The sequence below is a fragment of the Canis lupus genome, chromosome 11 (assembly GCF_011100685.1).
Source record: "Canis lupus familiaris isolate Mischka breed German Shepherd chromosome 11, alternate assembly UU_Cfam_GSD_1.0, whole genome shotgun sequence".
In the NCBI taxonomy this organism is placed as follows: Eukaryota; Metazoa; Chordata; class Mammalia; order Carnivora; family Canidae; genus Canis; species Canis lupus.
The window spans coordinates 14241002-14268232 of record NC_049232.1 but is presented as its reverse complement, the minus strand read 5'-3'; the positions used below and the strand labels follow the sequence as shown (position 1 = coordinate 14268232).

General features: G+C 42.7%; 1 protein-coding gene across 8 annotated transcripts in view; it reads left to right on the top strand.

Moving 5' to 3' along the window:
• ZNF608 (zinc finger protein 608) overlaps window positions 1-27231 on the top strand; it is a 111251-nt gene that overhangs the window by 35492 nt on the left and 48528 nt on the right. For 5 of the 8 annotated variants that reach the window (XM_038551995.1, XM_038551996.1, XM_038551994.1 and 2 more), the window contains one exon: window positions 18092-18347. In XM_038551995.1, coding sequence (XP_038407923.1) covers window positions 18092-18347 — 256 coding nt within the window. Of the gene's footprint in view, window positions 1-3382; window positions 3467-3503; window positions 3615-10658; window positions 10683-18091; window positions 18348-27231 lie in introns of those variants that run through there. The other 3 variants (XM_038551998.1, XM_038552001.1, XM_038552000.1) reach the window with 3 other exon arrangements.

The window sequence follows — 27231 nt, the reverse complement described above, 5'->3', positions numbered from 1 at the left end:
TTTTTTCCATGTAGAGATCACAGGCAAAACCATTGATGGGAATTATCTGGATCTTTTCATATCTCACATTCATGTGGCATTTTTAATTCTTTAAAGCACCATCATCTGTAAAGTCAGTTATATTGCACCTGGTTTCCTGGGTCTGGTAGAGCATGTCTGTTGAATTTTAAAGAATAAGATACTTTACCCAGAAGGGTTGTACTGTGTCAGAATAACAGATTGCAGTGACATCCTGTTTGCTGGCTGATTTTTGACGATTTTTTTGTCAGCCACAAAACCCTCAGGGCTAAAATGGAAGGCTACTCTTAAGGAAAAAAAAAAAAGGTCATTATTCAAGTAAGAGAGAAATGCCAATTATAGCTTAGAGTTTAGGTGTGACCATGGGAAATTGTTTAAACCAAGTTAACAATCTAATTTGGGAAAAAAAAAAACAAAAACAAAGGCCAGCCCAGGAGTTTGGAGTGTAATAAAATCTTGGGAACTCAGGGATGAATTTGGCCCCTTTATCTTTGGTGAGATTTGTATAAGAAATTGGAGGACGGCCCACTTGGACAGCTCTGGTGTATAATCATTGATTACAATGATAGGTCATTAATAGTCATAGCTTGTTAAATGGAGCAGTGGTTTGATTTTTACCTTGAAGTTGGCCATTTAAACTCAACGTGTTATTAGAAGACATTTTTCAAAAAAATACACTTGCCACTATACATTTAAGAGATTGAAACTACACATGTTTATTGTGAGAGTCTTTTTCACCCAAGTGAGTTTCCAATGTTGCTGTGTTACATGGCCAGGGCACCCCTGTGGTTCTAGTGCCCACCAAGTTGTGTGCTTTTCTGATGGCAAGAGAGCCTTTGCTGGAAAAGTGATGAGATGAGAAATCTTGTAATCGGATATATTATAAGATGTTGATGGTGATGCTCATTAGTGAGAACTCAGCATCTTTTGGAGTTTCCAGTACAGTGTCAACAAAGCCTAGGAATAGTTTCTTTTTGAGACCTCCTCCCCCAACTAACTTTCCCAGATAAATTATTTACTCAGAAGGCTCTATCCTCTATTTTTTTTTTTTAAGGCTTTATTTATTCACTTGAGGGAGAGAGAACGATTGGGAGGGGGTGGGGCAGGGGAGAGGCAGAGGGAGACGCAGACTCCCCGCCGAGCAGGGAGCCAGACTCAAGGCTCCATCCCAGGACCCGAAGATCATGACTTGAGCCGAAGGCAGATGCTTAACCATCTCAGGCATCCCGGCTCTATCCTTTCTAGTATCAAAAATGCAAACAATAATTATTCATCTTTGGACAACCACCAGCATCCAGGTGCCCCAGGAATGTTTGTTGAATTCAGTAACAGCTTAAATGATGCTTAAGTAGTTCTGAAGCTGTTTCCGGTTGATTTTGATGATGGTCTTCAAGGTTGTTAGAGAGCATGTAACTGGAACAGGTGAAGAAAGTCAGGCTGGTAACTGATACACTTGAGCGGACGTGTGTAGTGTGCAGTATAATGAAAAGGGAAGTGTTGCTCCTGCCGCTGACTTTACTCACAGTTACTCAGTGCTTCTTAAGTCTATTTTGGGTTACAGTTTTATTGAGCATCTATGAGCTCTCTCTCCTGGGGGAAGGAAAAAAAAGAAAGCGCAGCGGTGTGTATAAACACACAAACCTTTGCTTCTATAATTACATGGTGTCTCAGACTCCACCAAGTGTTTGAACCCTGGGTAAAGAGTCAGATTTAACAGTTGCTTGTCAGCAAGCCCTTGAATTAAATGACTTCGTTAGGGGCCAAACAGCTTGACTACTGAGAAGCCACAGAAACCCCATGCTTCTTTTTCCTCCCCTAATGCGTTTCCCACTACGCCATGCTGATTTTGAAATGATGAACAACAATTGAAATATTAGGGAAACACTTGGTGAATGCAGAGTGTTCTACAAATAAAAATAGCAAGGCGATTTCTCAGTGGCAAAGGGAAACCCAGGCCATGCATTTTGTCATGTGGCTCATGTTCGCATATTAGGGAGCCTGCTGGAACCCCACGAAACTGTGAGCTGCCAGCTGTTTGGTTTAATTTGATCATTTACAAAAATACAGCCATCCTCACTGGTGCGTATGTTAAATACTGATATAACAGAAATAAATGCTATGCCCGTGGCATATATTTTTCCAAATGCTTTTGGTGTCTGGGTAGGCAGAGCTGGTTTGATGCTAATTGCAGAAATATCGGTGGGATTTATATCTGTCTTCCTGAGATGGCTGGCAAGAAGACATTTAAATCCTCAGAGTTAAGAGACCACACATTTTGATTTTTTTTTTTTTTTTTTTTTTGGTCCTGCTTTGGGAAGAACCGTGTTCATTTGAGAGAACCCGTGAATGTGTAGGTTGGCACTTGTCGTTTCTTACAGTGAATTGCATCTTGGTAGATGGTGGAAGTATCCTACATATGGGAGGTTTACCAACATTCCTTTATTTTGAGGGTAGAGCAAAAGCTAGTTGGTGTTTCTACTTTCTACCCTGCATATTAATTTAGGAATAAGTCAATAATGATCCCATGAATTTCATTTCAGCATTAAAAAAGGGACACAGAGAAGGCTTGCCTGTCTTTCTTCACCAAATAGCAGTTTTGCAGACCCTTACAAGTTCCCATATGTTAGTGAAAAACATTTTCCAAGAAATTGGCAGCGTCGCACTTTGTAGCTGATGCCAGCTTGTTCCTTGGGCCAATTCAACAGAGAGGAGAGAGGAAAAAAATGCCTTGTTTTAGTGGCTGAATTACTCTGACAAGCTTTCACATCGCCCCTCCTCTTATTAATATTCTTTTTGATGTGAGCTTGTAAAACAGAGGATTGGCTGTTAATCTCCAAGATCTCAAGGGCTTTTGGCAGTGGCCCATAATTGATGTGTTCACATGGCTGTTGTCTGACTACTGATGATTAGACAGCAGTGTTATCTACCAGCTACATCAGTGTTGCTTATAAATCACACTTGATAAACTGCAGTTTCATTTCTTCAAAGAGTCCGTACATGTCTACGTACTTTGATAGAACTGCCAGAGGCATTTCATGATTCTGTGACAGCTTAGATTAGGTTTATTTTTCATTTCTGTTTGACAAAATATTAGACTTTCTAACCATGTGAAAGAGAATTTTTTGTTCCTCTAACAAGGCATTTGGAGAATGATAGGCAGAGAAAGATTACCTGCTCTCACTGGGAAGATGCGCAGGTATGGGTGGCAGGGCGCAGTTTTGCCTCTTAGGGCCATACCTCTCGGGGAGAAGAAGAGAAGATGCCACAGGGGAGAAAGTTCTCAGAATATGGGCTTGGACTCAGATTGTGACATAGCTGGGGTCAGCCATCTAGAATTGTGAGATTGTACTAATTGTTCAATCATAGTATGTACTGAACCCAGGCATGAGGTATGACTCTGCTGCATAGAAGGGCAAGAGAAGGCAAGAAGGTATTACAAGAGAAAGAGGTAACAGCCACAGAAATCATGTCTGTCGCTCTCCTTCACTGCCCATATGGGGATACTTAGCTTGCCACAGACACACCCAGAGTACCCCATCTGCCCAGAGGTCTGATCACTGCAGAAATGCAACCAGGTTGCACATTGCACGCACATGGTAGGCTGACTTGGAGCCTCTGCTGAGCCTTGGCCTTTATCCTATTAGAAAATCGTGTGTCCAAAAAAAAAAAAAAAAAAAAAGAAAATCGTGTGTCCTTGCGGTAACTTTATCTGGAAAAAAAAAAAAAAAAGGCAACTAAATAACTGCTAAGCTCGTTTTGCTGTTCTCCTTCTATACTTTTGCATATCCCTGGGCTGTGTTACTCCAGAGCCCCTGAGAGTCTTTTTGCTAACATTAGTTAATCCATCTTCACTTATTATTTTTTTTAGGTCAAATACTAGATTCCAAGAAGTAGTTATATCATAATTATTTGATTTTTACAAATAGAATTCTCTTTACAGAGTGTAAAGTCACATTGCATTTAAGAGATGTCTGTATAATTTTAAGGTGTGACAAAGTTAAATATTTTATCAAAATGTCTAACTTGTATTCAGAATAAAACTATGTATAGGCCAAGATTGGGAATAAGGGTTTTGTTAATAAATTGTTTCTCTGGGGCTCTAGAATGTAAGAATGCAAGAGAATGCACTTAACATCAAAGCTACCTGAAACAAATTTCTCTTAGCTCACCCCCTGGAACCCAGAAGTTTGATAAGAATTCCAAGTGCTTCAGAGTTATTCTTAAAGTTACTTAAAATTGTTAGTTAAATGCTTGACAGATACGCCTTCTCTATAATAGTTTGGCATTTTTACATGTATGAAACTGTTTTCTCCCATTTTGTTTCTAAATTGTGTCCTCGATTCTGGGTCCTACATTTAACTGCCTGGGAGTGGCTCTGACATGAACACTCCTGTTCCCTAGTAAATTTTTGGCCTGTAATTAAAATAAGTACTGTTGTCAGTGAATCCTGTTCATTGATTAGCATTGAAAAATAAAGATATTTAGGCTTCTGAAATTGATTCCTAGTTGAAGGCAATTAGCCCTTCCCTCCCTTTTTTATTAAAGAAAGCAATATAAATATAAGTTGTTTGGGTTATGGTTATTTGATTTCAATAAACCATGGAAAGATATTCACGATTAACTTAGAGAGGATAGTCTTTCAGTGATGTAAATGGGTTCTTCATTTAGTTTTGATACATAAAGCAGCCATATTGGAGTTTCTGATGTAGCTGTAAAATCTGAAAAAAAGCTATTGAAAGATTGAATATGGTTTTGATGTGTAAAATACGTGTTCATGTGTAAGGGCTGGATGGTAATATTAAAGATAAAGATAATTGGAATAATTTAAAGGTTTTTTTGCCATCTTTAAATAATAACTTTCTTTAAAAAAAGTATTGTGTATATATATATATATGTATATGTAAGTTTTATGAAGTGTATTACGATTATGGCAAATATAAGTATGCATTCTTTAATTTTAAGAAGATACCAGTTCTTCTTGACTGATGATTTACATCATGATTCAAATTAACTTAAATTTAGCTTAGTCTCATGCTAACATTGTCTGCAGGTGTTTATGGACTAACTGGAAATTACTGTAATATTGAGGGGGAGGATAATAGAAATACACATTTTAATATAAATATGAGAGGCTCTTTGCCCACAGGGTTTGGTATTAGTATCTGGACTATGTCCCCAGTTTTTTGCCCTTTTTTGGGGGGAGGAGGAAGGCTACCATTTTATAAAATGTCTAATTCATTGTTTAAGAAATCTTGGTCAGGTTATAGAGTCAACTTTAAAAGTTGCGGTCATCCATTTATTTCGGACCTGACATCTCAAGGTTTTATATGACCAAGATTTAGAGCAGGTATTATCTGATAGATAGGAGTTTGGATCAATTACTGTAAAATTGGCCTTCATAATTTGTTACAGTCATCTAAAATCTGTTCTGAAATAAGACACATGTAAGATTACGTATTCTGGAAATATGAATGCTAAGATAGGGTGACCTCTCTCCTACTCCCTCATTAGCCCTTTCCTTTTCTACTCTAAAGAGGAAATAACTAAAATGGATTAGCTGGCATTGTTTGACCCACCCACCTTCATTTGTGATCCTTGTGCAGATTGTGGACTGATGGCCCAGGCAGGGTGAAATGCCCTAGATACACTTCCTCTGCAAAGGCTCCTTGCTTCAAAAAGGGATGGTGTTTGCATTGGGGAAAATGTGATATGTAGCTGGGGGTAGAAACATAGGGAAGGAGAGAACATATTTTTAATATGGTACCAAGAGTTGGAAGAGAAAGGGAAAGGACATAAATAGTACTATATTGAACAATAGCAGTGAGAGTGGTCATCCCTGTTGTGTTCCTGACCTTAGGGGAAAGATTCTTAGTTTTTCCCCCATTGAGAATGATACTCGCTGAGGACTTTTCAGAGATGGCATTTATGATATTGAGATATGTTCCCTCTATCCCTACACTTTGAAGAGTTTTAATCAGTAATGGATGCTTTATTTTGTCAAATGCTTTCTCTGCATCTATTGAGAGGATCATATGGGTCTTGTCTTGTCTTTTGTCAATGTGATCTATCACGTTGATTGTTTAACGAATGTTGAACCACTCTTGCATCCTGGGAATAAATCCCACTTGGTCGTAGTGAATAATCCTCTTAATGTGCTGTTGGATCTTATTTGTTAGTATCTTGGTGAGAATTTTTGCATCCATGTTCATCAGGGATATTGGTCTGTAATTCTCCCTTTAGGTGGTGTCTTTGTCTGGTTTTGGGATCAAGGTCATGCTGGCCTCATAGAACGAGTTTGGCAGTATTCCTTCCATTTCTATCCTTTGAAACAACTTTAGTAGAATAGGTATTATTTCTTCTTTAACTGTTGGGGAGAATTCCCATGGGAAGCCATCTGGCCCTGGACTTTTGTTTCTTAGGAGGCTTTTGATGACTGCTTCAATTTCCTCGCTGGTTATTGGCCTGTTCAGGTTTTCTATTTCTTCCTGTTTAAATTTTGATAATTTGTAGGTTTTTTTTTTTTTTAAGATTTATTTATTTATTTTATGATAGACATATATATAGAGAGAGACAGAGAGAGAGAGGCAGAGACACAGGAGGAGGGAGAAGCAGGCTCCACGCGGGGAGCCCTATGTGGGACTCGATCCCAGGACTCCAAGATCGCGCCCTGGGCCAAAGGCAGGCGCTAAACCGCTGAGCAACCCAGGGATCCCCTGGTAATTTGTAGGTTTTGAGGAATGCATCCATTTCTCCCGAATTGCCTAATTTGTTGGTATATAGTTGCTCACAATACATTTTTATGTTAACCTTAAAAATAAAACTGCCACTTATTTTACCAGCAAAAATGGAATTCTTTGAGAATAGCAGAGAATTGCAATATGGGACAGGCAGGTTACAGCTAAAATAATAGCTAACCCTGGAGAATAAAGGAGTGAGTTCTTTTATGGAAGACAGAGGGAAGTGGGAAGGCTCTTATAAACTGAGTCTATTGTAGTAAACTGGGAGCTAGAAATATGAGGCCTTCTCATTGGCTGAGCCATGACTGGTTCTCATTGGCTGGGCTGTTGCTGGGGCAGGAGGAAAGCCTTTCTTCCTTCTAGGGTAGTGAAGTAGTATCTACCTGCAAGGTCCTCTCTTCTTGTTAGGTCTGCAGTTGATGACAAGTGACAGGGCATGAGAACACTCCTCTGTCCCTTGCTGAATTTCCCATCTTTTGAGTGGGCCTCCCTTTATTAATTTTCACAGTGTCTTCAGCTGGATTGAAACAGAAGGTTACAAGGAGGTGTTGGAGCCATAGATAGTGTGGCTGCCAGTTGCTGTGAAGCTGAAATTAAGGGCTCCATTAACACTAGCCCTTAGGACACCTGGGTGGCTGAGTCGGTTAAGCACCTGCCTTTGGCTCAGGTCATGATGCCGGGGTGCTGAGATTGAGCCCCACATCAGCCTCCCTGCTCAGTGGGGAGCCTGCTTCTTCCTCTGCCCCTCCCCCAGTTTCTGCTCTCTCTCAAATAAGGAAATAAAAATCTTAAAAAAAGAGAGAAAAGAGTCACCACTCTTTAAAAAGCTAGCAGTCCTGCTCCTCTAGGAGGGATGGGGGTAGGGCACGGGCCAGCCCCTCAGGAGTGGGCATGGACTTCTCTGGACTGGTCCCGGTGTTGGACACCATACCCTCCCCCTCCCACCACTCTGATCTTAGCATCCTGCTTCCAACCCTGTGGAGCACTGCCTGTCCTCCCCTGCCCTCCTCACCACTGCCACCACCTTGGACCACTGGCATGGCTTCTTAACTGCACTCCTTTCTCAGGTTCCCCTCTACTCTGTTCCCTGTACCGTGTCCCATGTGCTTTTGACCAGAGGAACAATCTGGCCCACTCATGTCCCTACTTTATGTCTTTAGGACTGGCTGCCAACTCCGCAATTACCCCTAAGTTATTAGCCTGATCCAGGGTCACCATGAGCTGCCTGCTTTTTCCCCTGCTTTCACTCTGACCCTCTGTGTTTCAAACCCCTTAAAAACCCCTGGGTGGTGACTAGCATGGCCCAGCTCTGCCCTTGTTCCCTGTCCTCTCCCCAGGATCCATCCTCCACTGTTTTTTTTTTTTTTTTTTTTTAAGATTTTATTTATTTATTCATTTGAGACACACAGAGAGGGGCAGAGATACAGGCAGAGGGAGAAGCAGGCTCCCTGGAGGGAGCCTGATGCAGGATTCCATCCTGGGACCCCAGGATCACAACCTGAGTCGAAGGCAGCGATCCACCCAGGTTACTGCCCCCGTGCACTTTCTTAAGACTCATCTTCCACACACCCCACCCCATCCTGTGGGGCTGCCTCAGTATGCCACCTCAGCCCTGCCCACTTGCTGCTGGTGCCCCCTGTGGCGTTGGTGTCCCTCCAGGGCTCCTGTGGCCTTGCTAGGTACATGGTGGTTACCTGGCAACACATTTGTCAGATGAAGGAATGACTTCCCTGGGAAGGAGGTGGGTTTAAGCAGCAGCCTTTGTAAAGGGGATGATATGGGTTCTATGCATGGTCTTCCTGTCACACAAACTAGATCCTTATGCCACCCTTGACTTGTTGATCTCAGCACCTCTGCCCAAGGACTTGAAATAATAGCCTTAATTATATGCTGTCTCTCCTCTGCATTGGCAGTTGCTTACTTCTATCCTACAGTAGAAGGGCTTAACAACTTTTTGTTAAAAGGTTAGTTTTTAAAAAATTAGAAATGTCATACATGTTCATGTTAAAATTTCATGCAGAAGGCTGTCAAATAAAACTGATCCCCCCTCTGAGCTGCATATTTTTATGTGGATAACATTTCTGGATGGAAATGCATAAGAAACCATTAGAACCATTAGAAGAAAGGGTCTCCCTAAAGAGTGACCTGTTGGCTTCTAGAATCTTTGTTCTCAGGAGGGAAAACAAAATTCTGGTCCTGTGAACAGCTCTTTCTCTGTGGGGCTTTGTGAGAAGAAACTTTCAAAAGTTGTAGTTTGGGTACAGAGCTTGGTAGAGGCCCCAGCAGCCCTCCTTGGGATAGCCGACAGCCTCTAGTTTGGCTGCTGAGAAGTAACTTATCTCTTAAGACTTCAGATGAGAAAATATACCCTTGCCTTTCTATAGAGACCTAATAAGAGTGAATATGAAAGTCTCTGAGGTGTCCTTGAGAGCCTGTGTATAGATGATTGGAGGAGCTCTGTGATTCTCTCTCTCTCACCACTCTGTCTCCGTGGTAAAGCATAGAGAGCTTTCAGGAGCCATTTATTTTGATTCAGTATGAAATTAAAATTTCAAAGCTTTCATTCATTTATTGAAATTGATCAGTATTTTGGAACAGCATTTGGGAGGCACGGAGGAAAGGGAGTCAAGATGTTCACACTGTGCCTCTCAGACATGGGATGAATTGAAGTGAGCAGAGTTTAGATTTTGCAGAGTGGAGAGTGAATGGTACCCAGATGGTATCCTGGGCAGGGAGTTAGGATTGTCCCCTTCTAGGGCTGACGTACCATGCTTTGCAGAAGCAGGTTTTTGACCCCTGCTAAGGCACCATCTTAGATCTCACCTCTACAGTGCGACTCAGGTGCTTCCTTACGACTGAATTCGTTGTGATGAGCATGTGTTGCATTTGCAGCTCAAATCTCTAGAATTTTAACTGAAAATATTCTCTGTAGCAGATTGTAGGTGAGATTTCCTAACAGAGGGGCAAGAAAAGAATTGGTGTTAGTTCAGAAGAGGAATAATGTAATTTTTTCCAAATGGGCCTTTCTTTCCTTTTTCTGTTTTTTTTTTTAACCCCCCCCCCCCTTTTTTTCCTCTTAAATTTAAGCCTGTGTCAAGTAGAATGAAAATCCTAGGACCTTTCCCTAATTTTTAAGGAGAAATAAGGATCATGCAGAGATGGGTACTGGAAGGCTGGCCAGTAGTATCTGCTCAGATATTCATTATTCAGGTGTTTTTGAAACTGATTTGCTTAGTACTGTTAGCTACACCCATGTTAAGCAAAATGCAGAGCTAAAAATCCAGAGTTTTATCACCGAGCTGGTTTTTTTCATTCCTAGGGGATTGGGAGCCGCGTCTAATGGATGTAAATGGGATTTATGTGGACATTTTCAGGAATTCAGCTTTCTACAAAGTCAAGGAACTTGTGAAAAGAATTAACAAAGGAAGATAGACTTTTTAAAAGTACTTTTATGAAGGTCTCCTTCCTTTGTGGCTGATTATTGTGGTTTAAGTAACTTTGGAAATGGGCAGGATGAGAGGAAATCAGAGAACCCTATGGACAAGATGTAAAAACCCTGGTCACTTAGTGCTCCTCTGTGAGCAGTGGAACATGTTCGCGGCACTTTTGAGACAGCAGAAGAATCTGTGGCTCAGCAGTAGGACGGGTTTTTTGCTGAGAACACAAAGGAAGTTAAGCGTGTGACAACGGATGTGGTCCGGTAGAGTCAGTCCTCCAGGATGGAGTCCTTGTGTCCTCTGCACCTGCCCTGGTGCCCCTCTGCCGGAACTCTATACAGTTGAGGGCCTCCTGGGGGAGAATTCTATTTGGCCTCAAAACAAAAACAAATTTAAGACACTGAATTGAGTAGCTTAATTATACTCTATTTTTATGTACCCCGGTACCTTCTGTTTTGCTTTGAAAACTGCCAATGCCTAGAGAATGAAGGTAAAAATACCTGCTGTTGTTTAAAGTCTACTTTGTACGTGTTGCTGGCCTTTGTGTGTGTGTGCTTTGGGATCTGAGCATAGGGCTCCTTCTGGGGTGACATACAGTGACCTCCTCCTGGTGCCGTCTCCCACCCAGGCAGCACCCTGTAGAGCCCCTGGATTGGCATTCTATGATTTTGGCATGGTGGGAAATGGAAGCAGCTGTCTCGGGGCCAGAGCCTCGGTCAGTCCCCCGGGCAGACCCTCCCAGGTCTGCGGCTAAGGCTTTTTAAAAGCTGCTTTTAGCAGGTAAGCTTGTGGCCTTTTATTTTGGGCAGCCTCTGGTCGTCATAGCTGGAAATGAGAAAATGAAAGTAATAGTACAATGCCCAGCCGTTGTATGTAGTTGTAGCTTTTAGAACTGGATGATTTAAAATAATAACCACGCCAAACCCGAGCTTCGGGTTCAGCGAGTTTTCTGGAAGGGTTTGCCTAGATCCCCCTGAGAGGCACTGTTCTGACCTATGGGCAGTGAAAGGTGATTCAGGTTTGTGGCTTCTGACATACAGAGAAGGATGTGAAATTACCTTGGGAGAAAGGCTTCTTTCCATCTTGTGTTGTTGTATTTTATATTTTGAGGAGTTTGCTTTTCCTCTTGCCTTGCTGTGGGTTCAAGTTCTGACTCAGCCACCAACCCCGAGTGACCCTTTACAGTTACTTACTTTTCCAAGATTTCCTTTTCCTCATCTGTAAATACTTGCCTTCTCAGTCTCAGTCTTCTGGATGGACCAGAAGAGCATACAGTATAACCCCTCCTAGGTAATAGGGGTTAAACCGTGGCTGTCCCTGCTCGTACTTTTACAGGAAAGCCCAAAGACTTTGAAATCAGAGAGATTTGGCCTTGAGTAAATTGTCCTGATGGTGGTTCCGAAAGGAAAAGTCTCTACCACATTTAGGAAGGCCAGAATTCGGAGCAAGCGACCCCTATATGTTCAAGTTTCCCTATCAGGGATGGGAATTCATCCTTGGTGGTCCTTTTTGGGGAAAAGATCTGTTCGAAGGGTTTCTTAAGCTCCCCTTGCTTTGCTACATGAAGCAGCAGCGATGTTGGGTAGCATGGGTGGTTAAAATGCAAAGTGAGAGATGGTGGCGGTGGTCACCTCCAAATAGCTATAGCTGTGACTTCCCCTATGTGAAGGGCAGTGTCTGTCTAATGCATTTTATCTTTTTATTTTTATTTTTTATATTTTATTTATTCATGAGAGAGAGGCAGAGACAAAGGCAGAGGGAGAAGCAGGCTCCATGTGGGGAGCCCGATGTGGGACTTGATCCCGGGACCCTAGGATCACGTCCTAAGCCAAAGGCAGATCACTGAGCCACCCAGGCGTCCCGGGTCTAATGTGTTTTAAATGAAAGAGGTGACTGTGGGCAATCTCGTAAAACAGCCAAATACTGTGATTTGGAGAAAATGTGAGCATTAAATAATCGTGCCCCAGCGTGCTCACAAGAAGGTAAAAATACTGAGTGAATTACAGGTACCATCACCACTCCGTTTGGTGTTGATCTGAGGATCCGCAGGATTGAGGGGTTAATGAATGGCCAGATGAGCTCGGTGGTGGAGACTTTTGCAAGATTTGTAAGAAACCCCAGGTCCCCTGTCGGGCTCCAGCTTGCCCCAGGGCGTGGGGGGACATCTTCCAGGGAGGCTTGCCCATCCCTGGCCCGCCCTTCTCCCTCTTCCTGGCCCTACCGCCTCCCTGCTGGATCCGAGGGGTGCAGGGGTGCCCACCTAGCGCCCCCAGCCCCGCCCTGGCCACCCTTCCTCTTTGCCTGTCACTCTCAGTAGTGACACAGCCAGTGCTGGAGCGAAGCAGAGCTGCTGCCACCAGTGCTCTTGGCCCTGGAGCCTGCCTTGCTCCTCAGCGCTCAGGAAAGCCCTTGAAATAAGGTGAACTGAGAAAATATTGCCAGAATCTCTCCGCAGATCCCCCCTCCCGCAGCCCTCTGATCACACACACTAAGTGCCGCTATCTGTGTAAATAACCTTTCCTTTCCCGCCTCTCTCTACCTCCCCCACTCCCCCACTCCCATGCTCTTAGGCTCTCTCGAGTGATAAATAGCCAGGCTACTGCTCAGCGTGCACCAACACCTGGGAATAATCATGCAAAAATAACAGTGAGAGACTGCCGCGCGTCTGTTCTTGACATTAACTTTCCTCAGTTTGACAGGCTGCCACCAGCAGCTGTTAGACTTATGGGTCCCCTCCCCCCGCCCCCCACTGGAGATGGCTGCTTTCCTGCTTCTCTTTTTTTTTTGGGTGGGGGGGTGTAATAGGTCACATCAGTGTCCCATCAAGATGACAGAAAGGAGCTTTGACAAAGGAACCGTTGCTAAAACTGGCTAGTTTTCTATTACGGTCTTTTCTTCTAGATGTTAGTAGTCTTAGACTAATAATTCCCCACTGATTTTTTTTTTTTTTTGCATGGAATATCCGATTAGTACTATTTTAGTGGTCTCTGCCCCCCTCTCCCCAAGGGTATTCGTAATCGCCTCCCCTGAATTGCCTTGAAATGTAGCACATCCTGGTATTTGGCTGTGGAGGGCCAAACCACCTATTGGTTTTTAGTTCGGGTCTCAAGTATATTTGTAATAACAATAATAATATTGGCAATGGCAGTAGCTCTCGTTTGTTGAGTGCTGTACCGGGAACTGAGCTCTGGGGTGTTTGTAGGATCTCCTTATTTCCATTTTACAGAGGAAGCCATTGAGCCTCAGATGGATCAGGTGATTCACCCAAAGGTCGGGTAGCTGAAGGTAGTGCTGGGATTCCAGTGTTGAAGACTGATGCCCGCCGCATTTTCCTTCACTACATACTGTGTTTTGCACTCAGGCCTGATGGATCGCTCCTGGGATGTGGTTCTGCTGCATAATTTGGCTGCATTTGTAGGATTATTTGATTAGCTCCACAGTCTTGCCGATGAGGCAGGAAGGCCTGGAGGCCTTGGGTTTGGCCTGCTCTTGTTTCACCAGCAGGCTGCACAGTGCCTGGCACACAGCAGGGGTGTTGTTACTATTTCTTGGGTGGCTGTGTGATCAAGTTGAGGCAACTCAGAGGTGACTTTTGGGGGGAGCAGCAGTGCATAAAAAAAAGGTTCAAGTAGAGATTAGGAGAAGGAGATTTTATAGAGGTATAGGATTCATCAGGATCTGCTGTAAAAGTAGGAGTGGGTTGGAGGGATGAAGCTGGGTCAGCTGTTGCCAGATGCCCATGTATGAAAGGAGCAGTATTTCCCTGGGGCAGAGCTTCTCAGGGTTAAGCCCTTTTTCTTATACTTTTAACACACTTTAACCGCACTTAACCATGCATTTGGAGGGGATTATAGATTTATGTTAAATATAGTAGGATATAAAAAGGAGCTTTGTAAGGTTGCATGCAGGGTTAGAGAACTGTAATATCAGACCAGCGACTTTTTTTTTTTTTTTTTAACTTTTTCAAAGCCAGCATTGACTAAGCTAGGCATTTTTTGAGCCTTCATTTTGGATGAATTACCTCACTGAGTCTTCACTGTGACCCCTTGGGGGTAACCGTTAGTCTTACTCCCATATCTTAGACCCGGGCATTGAGCCTCAGAGTAGCATGCTTAGGGGGCCCCACAGCAAATAGCGGGGAGATCAGGATTTGAACCCATCACTGCCTGAGATCCACCACCAGCAAGTACAAGTGTGTGCCACTTGGAGGGAGTCCTTTTGCTACGGTGTGTGTTAACGCACCTCATCGGTTGAAGAAGTCACGGTTGAGTCTAGGGATCAGTGACCGGGAAGTCAGGGTGCAGTGGAGTTGATCTTTTGCAGGAGGTAAAAACACTACTGAAAATGCCTCCAGGTCCTGCTTTGCATATGGTGCATGTGGCTTTGTGTTGGGCACCAGAAGATTCACAAGAGAACTGAAACCTTCTGTAGGGGTGCATTAGCTGGCAGAAAGAAGTAGTGGCACTATTATCTTCCTGCCACCTCACTTATGGCTCCCAGGGCGTGTATTTTGAACTCCCTTCTGTCACGTTTCTGCTTCTAGAATGCGGCTTCCTTCTGCTCACTTAGGTTGCCATCAGAGCTAGCTTATTGCCCTCGTGCAAACATGGGCCACGTTTCTAGGATGAGGAGTTTGGGCTAGGTGGTCCTCTACGTAGAACATTTTGTGATTGTCTCAGAGAAAGGCTGGACATGCAGAGTCAGCTGCCTGCCACCGGGCACATCATCGTGAGGCCAAAGGGAAGCCGAGCCCTGACGGTTGATGCCACCAGGAATGTGGGCCCAGCCCAGCACATTCTCTAATTATTATTTTAAGAGATAGTACACATCCAGACTTTCCCCTCATTTTTTGTGTTGGCAAAAAATCATGTTTTTGGAAGTAGCATGCCTACCAAATAAAACACCTCTGGGAGAGCTGTAATTCCCTACCATCCTCTGTGGTTGGTGACCTCTGGGGACGAGGGGCTCCCAGTAGACCATACTCCAAATTCTGAAAAAACAAGGGAGGAAAGTTCTCCTTTTTTCTCTCACTGGTAGTGATGATCTGGTATCAAAAGGAACGGCTGCTTGTGAGCTATATTGAGGAAGCCGGTGTTGTGGAAAGAACCAGAAGTTCATGGTGTAGGTCAAAGAGTTGAACGTCTTAACTGTATTGCCTGTTGAGTTTTCCTATCGAGTTAAAGAGTTTTAGCCTGTTATCGCATTGAGGGACTGTCTGTGGTTAGTTCAGAGGGTCAAACCCTCTGAAACTTAGCTTCTTGTTTTAAGACATGCTGCTGGTGGGGACAGGGCTCCAAGGTCTCCTTTATAAATTCTGTCAGCCAGGCTTTTACCATTACATTTGGATTGCGTGGTTGGAAATAAACTCAGTTAACTTGCTGGTAGGCCTAGGATACTATGGCCTTTCTCTCCAAGCCTTCTAGATTCTTTAGAGGTTTGATATTTGGATTCTCTTAAATATCCCAAAGAGTATGGTTGTGTGTGTGTGTGTGTGTGTGTATGTGTATCTGTATGTATACAACATGCATAACTATAGTTATATTGAAATAGAGATTTAGTCCAGAAGTTGTATTGTGATAGGATTTGTCATCAGTAGAAGGCTGGAGGATACATTTTCCAGTTGAGGAAAGTGGTGTTCAGCAGAGGTTAAGTGACTCCCCAAAGTCACCAGCTAATTAGTGTCAGAGTTGAGGCCAAAATCCCAGTGTCCAACACCCTGTCCTAATAACTTTGTTTTGTAGGCTTTGCCTTATTATAGGCTTTGCCTTCCAAATCGGAGAATTAATGGCCTCTTGGGCACCTTACCTCCTTTTATTTCATCCCATTTTCTTGTTTATCCAACTGAAGCTGTGTTTGTTCTCTTGGAATTAATGTAGGCTGTCGATCAAGTGATATAAAGAGTATTTTGAGCATATTGTTCCATTTTGTCTTTTCAGTTTATATATGTAGCAACCAATTATAGCCAATTTACAGCTAACTATACAAATTAAGAAGTTGTTGGCAAACATGCAAAAAAAAAAAGACTATATAGGAGCTGGTTTATAATTTTCCTTGACTTTTTTTTTTTTTTAAATTCTGGAAAACGGTTCTAATCTTGCACAATCTTTCAGTTGTAGTAAAGACTACAAGATAGCATCGGGTCCGCCCCCCTCCCCCTTAGATTTCCTCCGTTAGAACCGCTTTCTTCATTTGTCAGCCCAGTTTTAAAATAGGAAATATCAGTGTGAACTTTGATCCACATGAAGCTTTATTTACGCGAAAGCATAAATCACCGGATCTGGGGTTTGGGGCCGTTAAATGCTTTTCTTTCTTGGGCTCTGTGATCAAGAATGCAGAACAATAAAAAGCGTGCAGCAAAAGAAGTTTTATGGCAGCTCTGAGAGCAGGAAATTAAGTTTCTTTACCATGCAGATGGGTGAAGGGCTGTTCTCTTGCGTCTTGGATCAGTCAGGCAAGTGAACGTCAGTTTATCATTTTAGGGAAAGGCAAACTGTAGAAATAGTTCCTGCAGTCATATGAACAAGGAGCCCACACAGATGACTGCTTCAGCTGTTTAACCGGGAGCACACTTCCTCATGTAACTTCTCTTGAAATACACTCTTTGTGTGTGTGTGTGTGTTTAAACAATGAAGACTATGTAATAGTATATCTGCAGCCACGTGTTGGTTTCTCATAAAGGTTAATTGGGAATAGATGAACCACAGACTCAGATGGCATCTTACCAGAAAATCCTTCTGGGTGTCCTTTTTTACACATACGACTTGTTGGCTCAGCTGATAGAGCATACCATCCCGTGTAGGTATCTGTGTATAACAGGAGGATCTAGGGAATGTGGATCATGGTGCCGTGGGCTTTGCCTTTGGCTCTTCCACATTTGACCACCTATCAGCAGGGCCATGATTATTCTGTGACAGTTCTAACAATGGTTAAAACAGGTCTGATGAACGAATGGGTTGGTTGGTGATTTACCTACTGAGTACCTGCATAGCCTTTGGTTTCATCATGGCCAGGCTACTGAAGGTTTTTGTGGTGAAGATCTCCTTCCCTGCTCAGTAGGACAGGGCTGCAAAGGAGATAAACCGTTGCACTGTAAACTCTTATCTTGGCTGTCGTTTCCATTTCCTGGGATTTAGAGGGACGAATCCCAGGACTCGATCAGATTCATCGGGGATCTTTCCAAGTCAAACCACAAAAGGATGCGTGCATTGGAGAAACTCCGGTTCTGTTGATGCTGGGCACATGGGTTTATTTCCCCATTTATATGAATTCTGCTAAACTTTGCAGTAGAGAACTTAATTAGGAGTTGATGCTTAATACATGCTAATAATATCCAGTTTATGTGTTTGAGTGTGTATAATCAAGTTTATGTATTTTATATATGCAGCAGAGTAAGTTAATGTATTTTCGCAGTGATTTAATTCATTATGGTTTATAAAGTATTTGAAAACAATATTAGTCCATTTCCTGTGCTTAACTGTCCAAAATGATGCATCTGCGGTGTTTATTGGGGTTTCTCCTTTGGAGAATATTGTAGCTTTTGAAAAGTGTGATTCCATCACAGGCGGGGAAATAGCCTTAATTTTGCAGAGCATGTTTCATTCACGGAGACTGAGGCTAACCAGTTGTCCACTGGCGAGTCTAGGACGTGGGGGTCCCACCTCTAAGTCGGAACACAAGAGCCCCGGTGGTTGTCTTGTTTGGCGTGGGGTGGGGGTGGGGGGAGTCAGATGGTCGTTGCTATCCTGCTTTCTCTTTTGGCACCGTGCAAACACTCGAAGCGTATGATAATTGCAAATAGAATTTGGAATGGTGATGTATTCTAGAAGGGATGTAAACAGACTGCGTTGGAAACCGCTCCGAGAATACAGCGCCACTGCAGTAAGCCTGTCTGTCTTTCAGGTTGACCCCCTGTTTACAGTGCCAGCACCACCGCCGCCGATTTCCAGCAGCCTCGCGCCTCAGATTCTGCCCTCCTACTTTTCCCCGTCTTCATCCAATATTGCAGCACCGGTTGAGCAGCTTTTGGTTCGGACTCGTTCGGTGGGTGTGAATACATGTGAAGTTGGAGTACTGACAGAGCCAGAGTGTCTCGGGCCCTGTGAACCTGGGACCAGTGTGAATTTGGAAGGGATCGTGTGGCATGAAACAGAAGAAGGTAAATACAATTCACTTTTCTCTCTCTCCCTATGCCCTCTTCCCCGTGATGTATTTATTTACGTCCCCCGGTGAGGGGCCTTTGTCTTGTGGTCCTCAGAGAGGAAGAAAAGGGGTTTTTCAACTGTCTGGATTTCTGTTGAAATGACCGCATTCCCCCGTCTTTGTTCATGTTCATGGCTGCTTCCCCATTCAGGATGGAGGAGGTGTCCCTGGAAGTGGTCTGAGCTTTAAATGCTAGCAGGGAAAGTCTGGGAAGCAGGGTGAGGCTTTTCCTTCTCTTCCCCCCAGAAGGGATCATGGAAATTAGGAAGACAGACTGCTCTCAAGTTCACTTTCTCCTTGATGTGCCAGCCGATCTGTCTGTCCGGACTTGGTGGTTTTGTTTGTCTTGACCTGTGTCGTTGAGGCTTGAATTTACCTGCCGAATTGAGCTCGGGTTCTTGCATTTGGCGAGGGCCGAGGCCGTGATGTAGCTGTGGCTGATTGGTGCATGGAGCGAACAAAGCCCAAGATCAGAGGCTCAAACCCCAGCTGCACCAGTCATTTCTCTCCTGTGACTGGAGACCTAGCCACCTTCCCTGCCCCTTAGCTCAGCAGGCCACCTGCCAAGGGTAATCCGGTCATCACAAGAGAAATGAGTTAGGATTCATCTGTCACTGCCGTTAGAAATATAAATGTGGCATATGCCATCCCTACCGTAGATCTGAATGCTGGCTGGCAACATCTAGCACACGGTCACCAGGCCCATTGTGTTTCCGATGGCCAATGTCACTGACCGTAGAGGCCCACAGGTAATTAAAAACTAAAATACCAAGGGGAGCGCTGCATTGCTCCATTGGTGGAATGAGAGGAATAGAAAAGGTGAGGAAGAAATGTGCCCCAGGCAAACAAAGGAAAGTGAAGAACAGAGGGGCAACCCTTTCTTTCCCTCCAAGCTATGTTGGTCAAGGACAAGGGAGATGACCTGTGTCGGTATCTTAGCCAGCTGGGAGAGGAGTGAGGGCAAGAAGGAGTTTAACTAGAAATCTGAGACTCAGAATCACTGTTTAGGTCCTTCTGTATCAAGGTGAGAAACCAAGGGCTGAAACTCACGGGAGGGAAAGTAAAATATATTAAAAAAAAAAAAAAAGAATGAAAATCAGATGACAGGTGTCTCAGTAATTATCAGAAGGAGGAAAGCAGCGCACCCCATCTCAAGGTAGAAAAGCAGAAAATCGTGGGAGAATCTTCGAATTCTGTGTATTGCGTTAACTATACTGTTGAGGGATAGATTTTGTAATTGGATACCAAATTTTGTGGGTAGCATCAGTAAGGAAAAATCACTATAGAAGAAGGAACCGGAGAAGGTGAACGAAAGCTGGAAGAGATAGGCAGAGATCTTTTGTGTGCTCAACTGAAAGTAGTGGTTCCCATTGGCTTTTGGCTTTACAAATGGCTGGTGTTTGGGGGGAGGTAGGGTGGGCACCCTCTCTGTACTTTGAACAGTGCTCTGCAGCCAGATTGGGAGGAGTCGGTGGAGGAGGAGCTAGAATTCACATTTTCCTCTCTCACTTGTCTGTTTAGAAGCTGTCCAGTGCCAGGGGTGAGTCCCATGTGGGGAGCAAGCTTTCATTCTAGTGCCTCTCCTCGGGTTGTACACCCTTGGCCTTCTCAGATTTTCCCTGAGAGCAGAAGTGGTAGCTAATGGTGTCTGCGAAGAATCAAGACATTTATAAGGTTGTAGCCAATTAGCTTAGGGTACCGATTATTCAGACACAAAAAGATTGGGAAAGGCTAAGATTGAATTTCCATAAACTAGAAAGAAAGATTTTCTTGTACTTGAATCACTTGCTCATTTGTCTAAAGTGGCGCCTTGCGCTTACTTCTCAGCTATGACTTAGCGCCTGTCGGTTTATTGCTGGTCATGATTTTATTTATTCCTGTGTGGGACAGGACCGAGTTCCTGCAGTGTGACCTCACTGGGTGGCAGATGTTGTAAAATTAGCTACAAACTTTCTGGAACGCCTGCAAGTCTTGGGTTATTTTTTTGATTCACTTGGAAGTCTGCTTGGTTTTGACTTGAACCTGAGCTGCTAATGAAAGACGGAGTTCCTCGGGGAAAAAAATGTATTCAGATACTCTAGTTAACTCTGGGCAAATGGTTAAAGAGCTCTGTGGTATTATCAGGGTTACTATTACAATCTTTCATTATTTCTGTTTGGTTGCGATGCATGCAGCATGCACAGCCTCACCAGTAGCACCGTGTTCTCTGAGTCACCCGTCTCCCAAGTCCATGCACCCTACTCCCATGTGCTGTGATCCCTCTGGCCATGGGTGTGTCCCCTACCCTCAGGTGTCCCCTATCCTCCTGTATCACACTGATGGCTTTCGGCGCTTTTCAGACACAGGAGTGGAACCTCCTGTAGTGCCAGCCTTCTTTTTTACTGCCTCACATTTTCCAGTATTTGGAATGTGTGGATATTGAGTGTGGTGACACGAAGGAGCCCAGGCTCTTAATAGAGTTATTCTTGCTGCATAAACTAAGCTTCCAACCTCCACAGTATCTGAGAACCTGCCTTTGTGAAGGCCTGGGTCCTAAAATGTGTGTTTAATGTGCAGCCATTCTCAAGAGCATTCCATTTGGTTTTTTCCCCCCAGTACAGTGTGTTTCAGGCTCTTGTACCAATTTAAAAATTAAACCCACTTGACCATTAATTTTTCTCTTTGGGGAAAAGACAAAGAGAGACAAAGAGAGAGAGAACAAACACATTTGGAGCTAGTTATTTGGCAGAGCTAAAAGGGCCGAGTTTGGAAAGAAGCAGAGGGGAAGTGAAGCCACCGTGGTTTTCTACTATGGGTTCATGCTAATGACAGGCTCCTTGCTGAGGGCTCGGGAAAGGGCCAGTTGCCTGTGACTAATGGCCTTGGAGATGGAGTTGAAAAAAGAAATCTCTTCCCTGGTATTTTCATTTTGAGATTATTTGTATACCTGACAGCATTTTTCACAAACTGAATTTGTTATGTGTATTCGTAGGTGTGTGTGTGTGTGTGTGTGTGTGTGTGTGTGTGTTTGTATTAGACCCTAGAAATTTCAGGAGCTGGTATCTTTGCAGTCTTTGGGGGAATATGGAGTCTTCTTGTGATTTTTTTTTTTTTTTTGGAAGGTAGTTGGCAACAGCAGGGCTGCAATATGAAATCCGCATTAAATTCTGATTGCTTCTTGTGCGTGGAATCCTCATGTGGGGAGGGTTCTTACAGTCATGGACTTTCCCCTTAGTGTCGCTGCCAGGACGTGGAGTCCTGGTTGCCTGAGGATCAGACTGTCCTCAGGAGTAATGCGTTACAAGAGAAGTTCCCTCTGGAAATAATTAGTGGGTTTCAGAGCGTGCTTAATAGGAGAGAAAAACTATTACTGCATTTGGATGTTTAGTTATCCTACTCTGATCTCTCTTCTGTAAGGTGAGTTGCATAGGAGCAGTGACGTATTGCACAAAATTACTCTCAGATGTTGGAAAGAATTTCCTTAGCTTTTCATTCCTGACATTAGGGACACACATGCCTTTGTATAGTTATTTGTTTGGAAATTTACTCTTTTGGGGGTGGGGGTGGGGGTAAGGGAGGTAAAACCGGAAAAAACATGATGTGTACAGCAGAGTGTGTAAATACGTACATGTTGAACTTGGCTTTTTAGCTCGTATGAATAGATTTTCCTTTGGATTATTATTAAATCATACTTCTTAGTGGGCTTTTCTCCCCCTTCCCTATCCCAGAACATACTTGGTTCAGCTGTGCCTGTACTTCATTGTCAACATCTGTCATTTACTATGGCCTTTAAAACATGTATAGGTTATAGGACTGGGGTTCTCAGCTCTGTGTCTTGGAATCCCCCAGAGATCTTTTAAAACATGCCCAGGCACCACTTCCAGGCATTCACTTGGTCTAGGATGGCAGTTTGATCTGGTTGGGTGACCTGACATTAGTGTTTTTTTTTTTTTTTCCAAAGCTCCCCAGGGGATTCTGATGTGCAAACAAGATTGAGAACCACAGTCTCAGGGGAAGGAGGGGATGTCCTAACCCTCTGCAAGCTACTTGACCTTTTCCCTTTAAGGAAGTCACTGTGTCATTGCCTCATTTTCTCAGGTATAAAATGGACAGACACCCTACACCCCTGCTCTATTTACCTCCCAGGGTAGATAATGTCTAGAAGCTGCAGTCTGGCAAGTGAGCGTCGTTGCTGAATCACTGTGCCAGTGAGAAAGAGGGTCCAGCGTTTGGTCCTGAACCTGGACTTCACAGAGGTTAAGAACGACTAATTGGTACCACTCTTCCTAATTTATTCATATGGTAGGGTGGACCAGTGGCAGCTTCATTTCCGTGTGGTCTCTGCTGGATTATTTTTGAAATCGTTCAGAAATCCAGAGTATTAAAGAGAGTTAATAAAGTAGCCAATGAAAAAGATTGTACTCGCAGCATCACAGGGAGCTTTCAGAGGGGACAGTGAAAATGCAAATGGTAGCTTATGAAAGTGGTTTTTTAGAGAAGACTTTAGCACCTGGTGTAAGAGGAAAAATGGTTCTTTGTATGAGGTTTTTCATCTTATGTTCTATGTGTTTTCCAAGAACAGCGATCTTGGGAATTAATGTTTTAAAGGTAATTAATTGGGGGAAGTAAATGATTCTCTTTAAACCACCGGAGATATTCTTAAATTCTTCTGCATCTCCAGAGTCATAGAGAGGATAGTGTTTCAATGTGCAGTGTAGGGGTTTCACGTTCATTCATTAAAAGGCAAATGATCCTCTAGAAATTGACATGGATCTGACATAGGGTATTTTTACTCCTATGCTGCAGTATTGATTTACTGAACTTATTACTGGAAAAAGAACTTTCATTTTAAATTTTGATTTAAGAAGAGATTAAATATGAATCCAGGCTCACTTTGTGCTTTCGGTGTCTGAGCTCGGAACTCATGCCATGCCTTTTTTTTTTTTTTTTTTTTTTACTAAGTGCAATGTTATTACTTACTGAGGTATTTCCCAGTGATTTTTATAAATTCAGCTTTGACTCACAAGGCAAGTAAGCTGTCCAGTTTCGCTTCTGCATTTCATTACCCGCCACACCAGTGATGATTATAACTCTGCAGTCATAGGGAACTTGGAGATTGCTAATGAGCATGCTCCTCCTGGCAGTAATGTGCTGAATGGAGGTAAATCAGCTCCTGGTCTGTGAGTTTGGCACATGAGCATAGTCGGTTAATCACTGTGCTACTAAGAAAAAGCATCCAGCCTTGATCTTCAGCATGAGCTCCCAGAGGTTTAGAGGGCTGGAAGAATTATTAGTTAGTGCCACTCTGTGTATTGGCCATAAACTTGACCCTCAGCATCCTGGGCAGCCTTGCAGTGGTGGTTGTCAATGAAAAGTTGAGATTCATCACCACTGGTGGCAGAGGAGCTCAAATGGTGAGCCTTTCAAAGTGTGCAAGTACCGTCTATTTTTACAGGCAAAAGTCAACCCAAATAGAACACCATATTTGTATATTTGCTGGACCGTATACCAATTTGGTTACCTCTGATTATTCTGTGTCCAATGGTGATAGTTTTTTTTAAAAATAAACTTGGTTTAAGGATGTGATTATAAATAACTATAAAACGTATCAAAGTATTTGTTCTTTTTAAGATTACAGAAACTCCTGTTACCTGATTCATAGAAAAATCACAAATTAAAAATGGAGGCCAAGTCTTTGTAGTATGTAGTCTATAAACATTTGTGAGTGAAGTGGGGTATAAGGAAGGAAGGGGAGTATGAGGAAGGGCGGAGGCTTATCTGGGCCGTCTTCCTGGTTTTGCTTTCCTCTCGGACCTACCTGTTTGATGCTTTCCCGATAGGGCCATCATTTGCACATGATGAGTGATGATGTGTTTTTCTGGAAAGCAATACCATGGTAACATTACTGCTTGTCAGTGTGAAAAAGAGGATGCTCTTAGGTAGGGTTCAGCTTCATGTTTTTAGACCAAACATATTTCTTTTGTGTCATTTGTGTGTATATTTTGGTGGTGACTTAAGTCATGAAGCCATCAGCTTTAAACTCACTTTATTTTATTTATTTATTTATTTATTTATTTGTTTATTTGTTTATTTATTTATTTTTAAAGATTTTATTTATTTATTCATGAGAGACACAGAGAAGGTGGGGGGGAGCAGAGACACAGGCAGAGGAAGAAGCAGGCTCCATGCAGGGAGCCCGATGTGGGACTCAATCGCAAGATTCCAGGATCACGTGCTGGGCCGAAGGCAGGTGCTAAACCGCTGAGCCACCCAGGCATCCCTAAACTCCCTTTAAAGGCCTTTCAGTATTACCTTTTTAGGTTGGTTGGTATTTGTAGCTAAAATTCTATGTGAAATACAGAATGTGAGGTGTGTAAAACTCAACTTTTCTTTAGACTTGAACATAGTAAAAGATTTAAGAAGTTGTCTTACAAGATTTGCATTTGTAGTATTGTCCTCCCTTGATTTATCTTCTCCCTATAAGAGAGAAGATTTCTCTGAAGTTTACCAAGATTTCTTTGGTAAGAAAATCTTGAAAGCGTCTTAATATTACAGCGACCTTGAGTTGAAGATGCATTTTCTAATTTCAAAATGGAGATACTCTCATTGTTGCAAAGAATAGCTTTTGGCCCACCTCCGCTTATTGATTTAAAGGATTTCGTTGTTTTTTTAAAATAGAATTTTTATGACAGCTTTATTGAAGTATCATTCACGCAGCATACAGTCCACCCATTTAAAGTGTATAATTCATTGGGTATTTTTTAATGTACTAAGAGTCCTACAACCATCACCACAATTAATTATAGAGCATTTTTATGATTCAAAAGAAACCTGTACCCATTGGTACTCACTCCCTTTTGCTTGCCCCGATCCCAATTTCATTGATCTAATGCATCTTTGTCTTCGATTCTTTATTGTTTTTATGTGTATTTTATGGATGAGAGGAAAGGTGGTTTTATTGAGTGCTTGTACCAGGCATTGTGCTGGACATGCTTGCCAGGTAATAATTTCCTTTAAACCTTAAACACAGTCCAAAGTAAACCATGTTAGTCCGTATTTTCATGAAGGAGACTTAGAAAGGGATTTACCAAATAAATAAATAAATAAATAAATAAATAAAAAAAAAAGAAAGGGATTTACCTGTGCAAGACCGCACACCTATTTGGCCTTGCAGAGCCCTTCCTTGCTCTTCACACCTAGTCCTGGGATTTCCCCTGAACACAGGTTCGTGTATATTTTAGAGTGCTCTTTGGAAAGAAGAGAGTATGATGTTACATAATAATTGGAGTTTTTATTTTATTTTTAAGCACAGAATGATAGGAAATTCTTTATAGTGCTAGCATCTGATTTTGGCAGGAGTAACTGAATCTGCTTCATCTGGGTTGATGTATACAAACCATCCCTTTCTGCCCCACTAAGCTGGAAGCTTCTTTAGTCCACAGATCCCATCTGTTTTGTTCACTGTTGGATCTCTAGCGCCTGGCACAGAGTAAGTGCCATACATATTTGTTGAATGTTGAATAAATTCACAGAACAAAGTGATATGGTCTTGATACCTGTTTAAGTTTGCATAGTATAGCTTTCTAGTCAAGAATATGTTACTTTTGAATTAAGTTTGGCCTAGACAATCTGGAAAATATTGCTCTGGAAATCGACGTTGTCACTGATTTCCTTTGGAGGGGTGGGGGGGGAATGCCACTATAAAATCTGATTACACTGTATTAAAATTCACCTCCCAACTTTGCTCTCCTTAGACCAATCTCAAAAAAAGGGGGAAACAAAATGATTTGGTTTGTTTTTTCTTTTCTGTCATTCATTTTCTCAGTATGGTTTTAATTTTCTGATGTTAGAAGGAATACCTGGCCATTTTGGGACATCCGCAGGGCAGAAAACACCTAAGAGGTAGAAGAAAAAAAAAAAACCATCTATAATCTCACTGTTCAGGCAGTCTCTTTAATTTGTTGGTTTACTCCTTTTTCTGCTTTTTAAATACATTTTTTAAAAAACATAGTTGAGATCATTTGGTAAATAGAGTTTTGAATACTTTTTCTTTTAATCGTAACATTAAAACAAGCATTTCTGATGTTATCAAAACATTTTCTGAGATGCATTTTCTGTTGATATAAAACACATTATGGAATGGACGCAATAGTTAATTCAAATTCCTCTAAGGATGGATATTTACATTGCTTTCAGCTTCTTAGATGATATCACCCTGCTTAGTGTATCTTTGCACTTGAAATATTTGTACTGTTTTATTAATTTGCAGTTATTGTTCTAGGGTCAGCTTTCAAGAAACAATCACCCAGAGGACACAAACATTTTTGTGTCAATGCATTGAAACATTTATTGATTGCTTACCTGCTTTCCCGAACGGTGACACTGGTAAATTGTACCAGTGTCCATGGCCCTGGTTGAGAACGCTCTTCTCTCTTAACCTCTCTGACAACTTTGGTCTCACTGACATTTTCGTGGCAAAAGGGATGGGTTGTAAGTCAAATGCATAGTCTCCAATGCTCACATCCAGGGTCCTGCCCTAGACAGAAAGGGAACACGACCTTCTTCCCCTTGTAATAAAAATGACAGTGGCTCGGTCAGAGAAATCAGGTGTGCCAGCGAGGGTCCCCAGGCAGTGTGTAGCCCTCCCAAGTCCTGGGAGGACTTTGTTCTGGATGACACAGAGGTTTAGATATCACTTCTGTTTTTGTCTATGTTGACATAGGCCCTCCCCCCCCCCCCCAAATGAAACAAATTAAAAAAGACTTCCGGGTGTGAGGAATTCAAATACCCAGGGGCAAAACTGGGTCCATCAAGCATCCATTCTGAATGGGGAGCAACCTCAGCCAGTCCTGTTTGAGTTT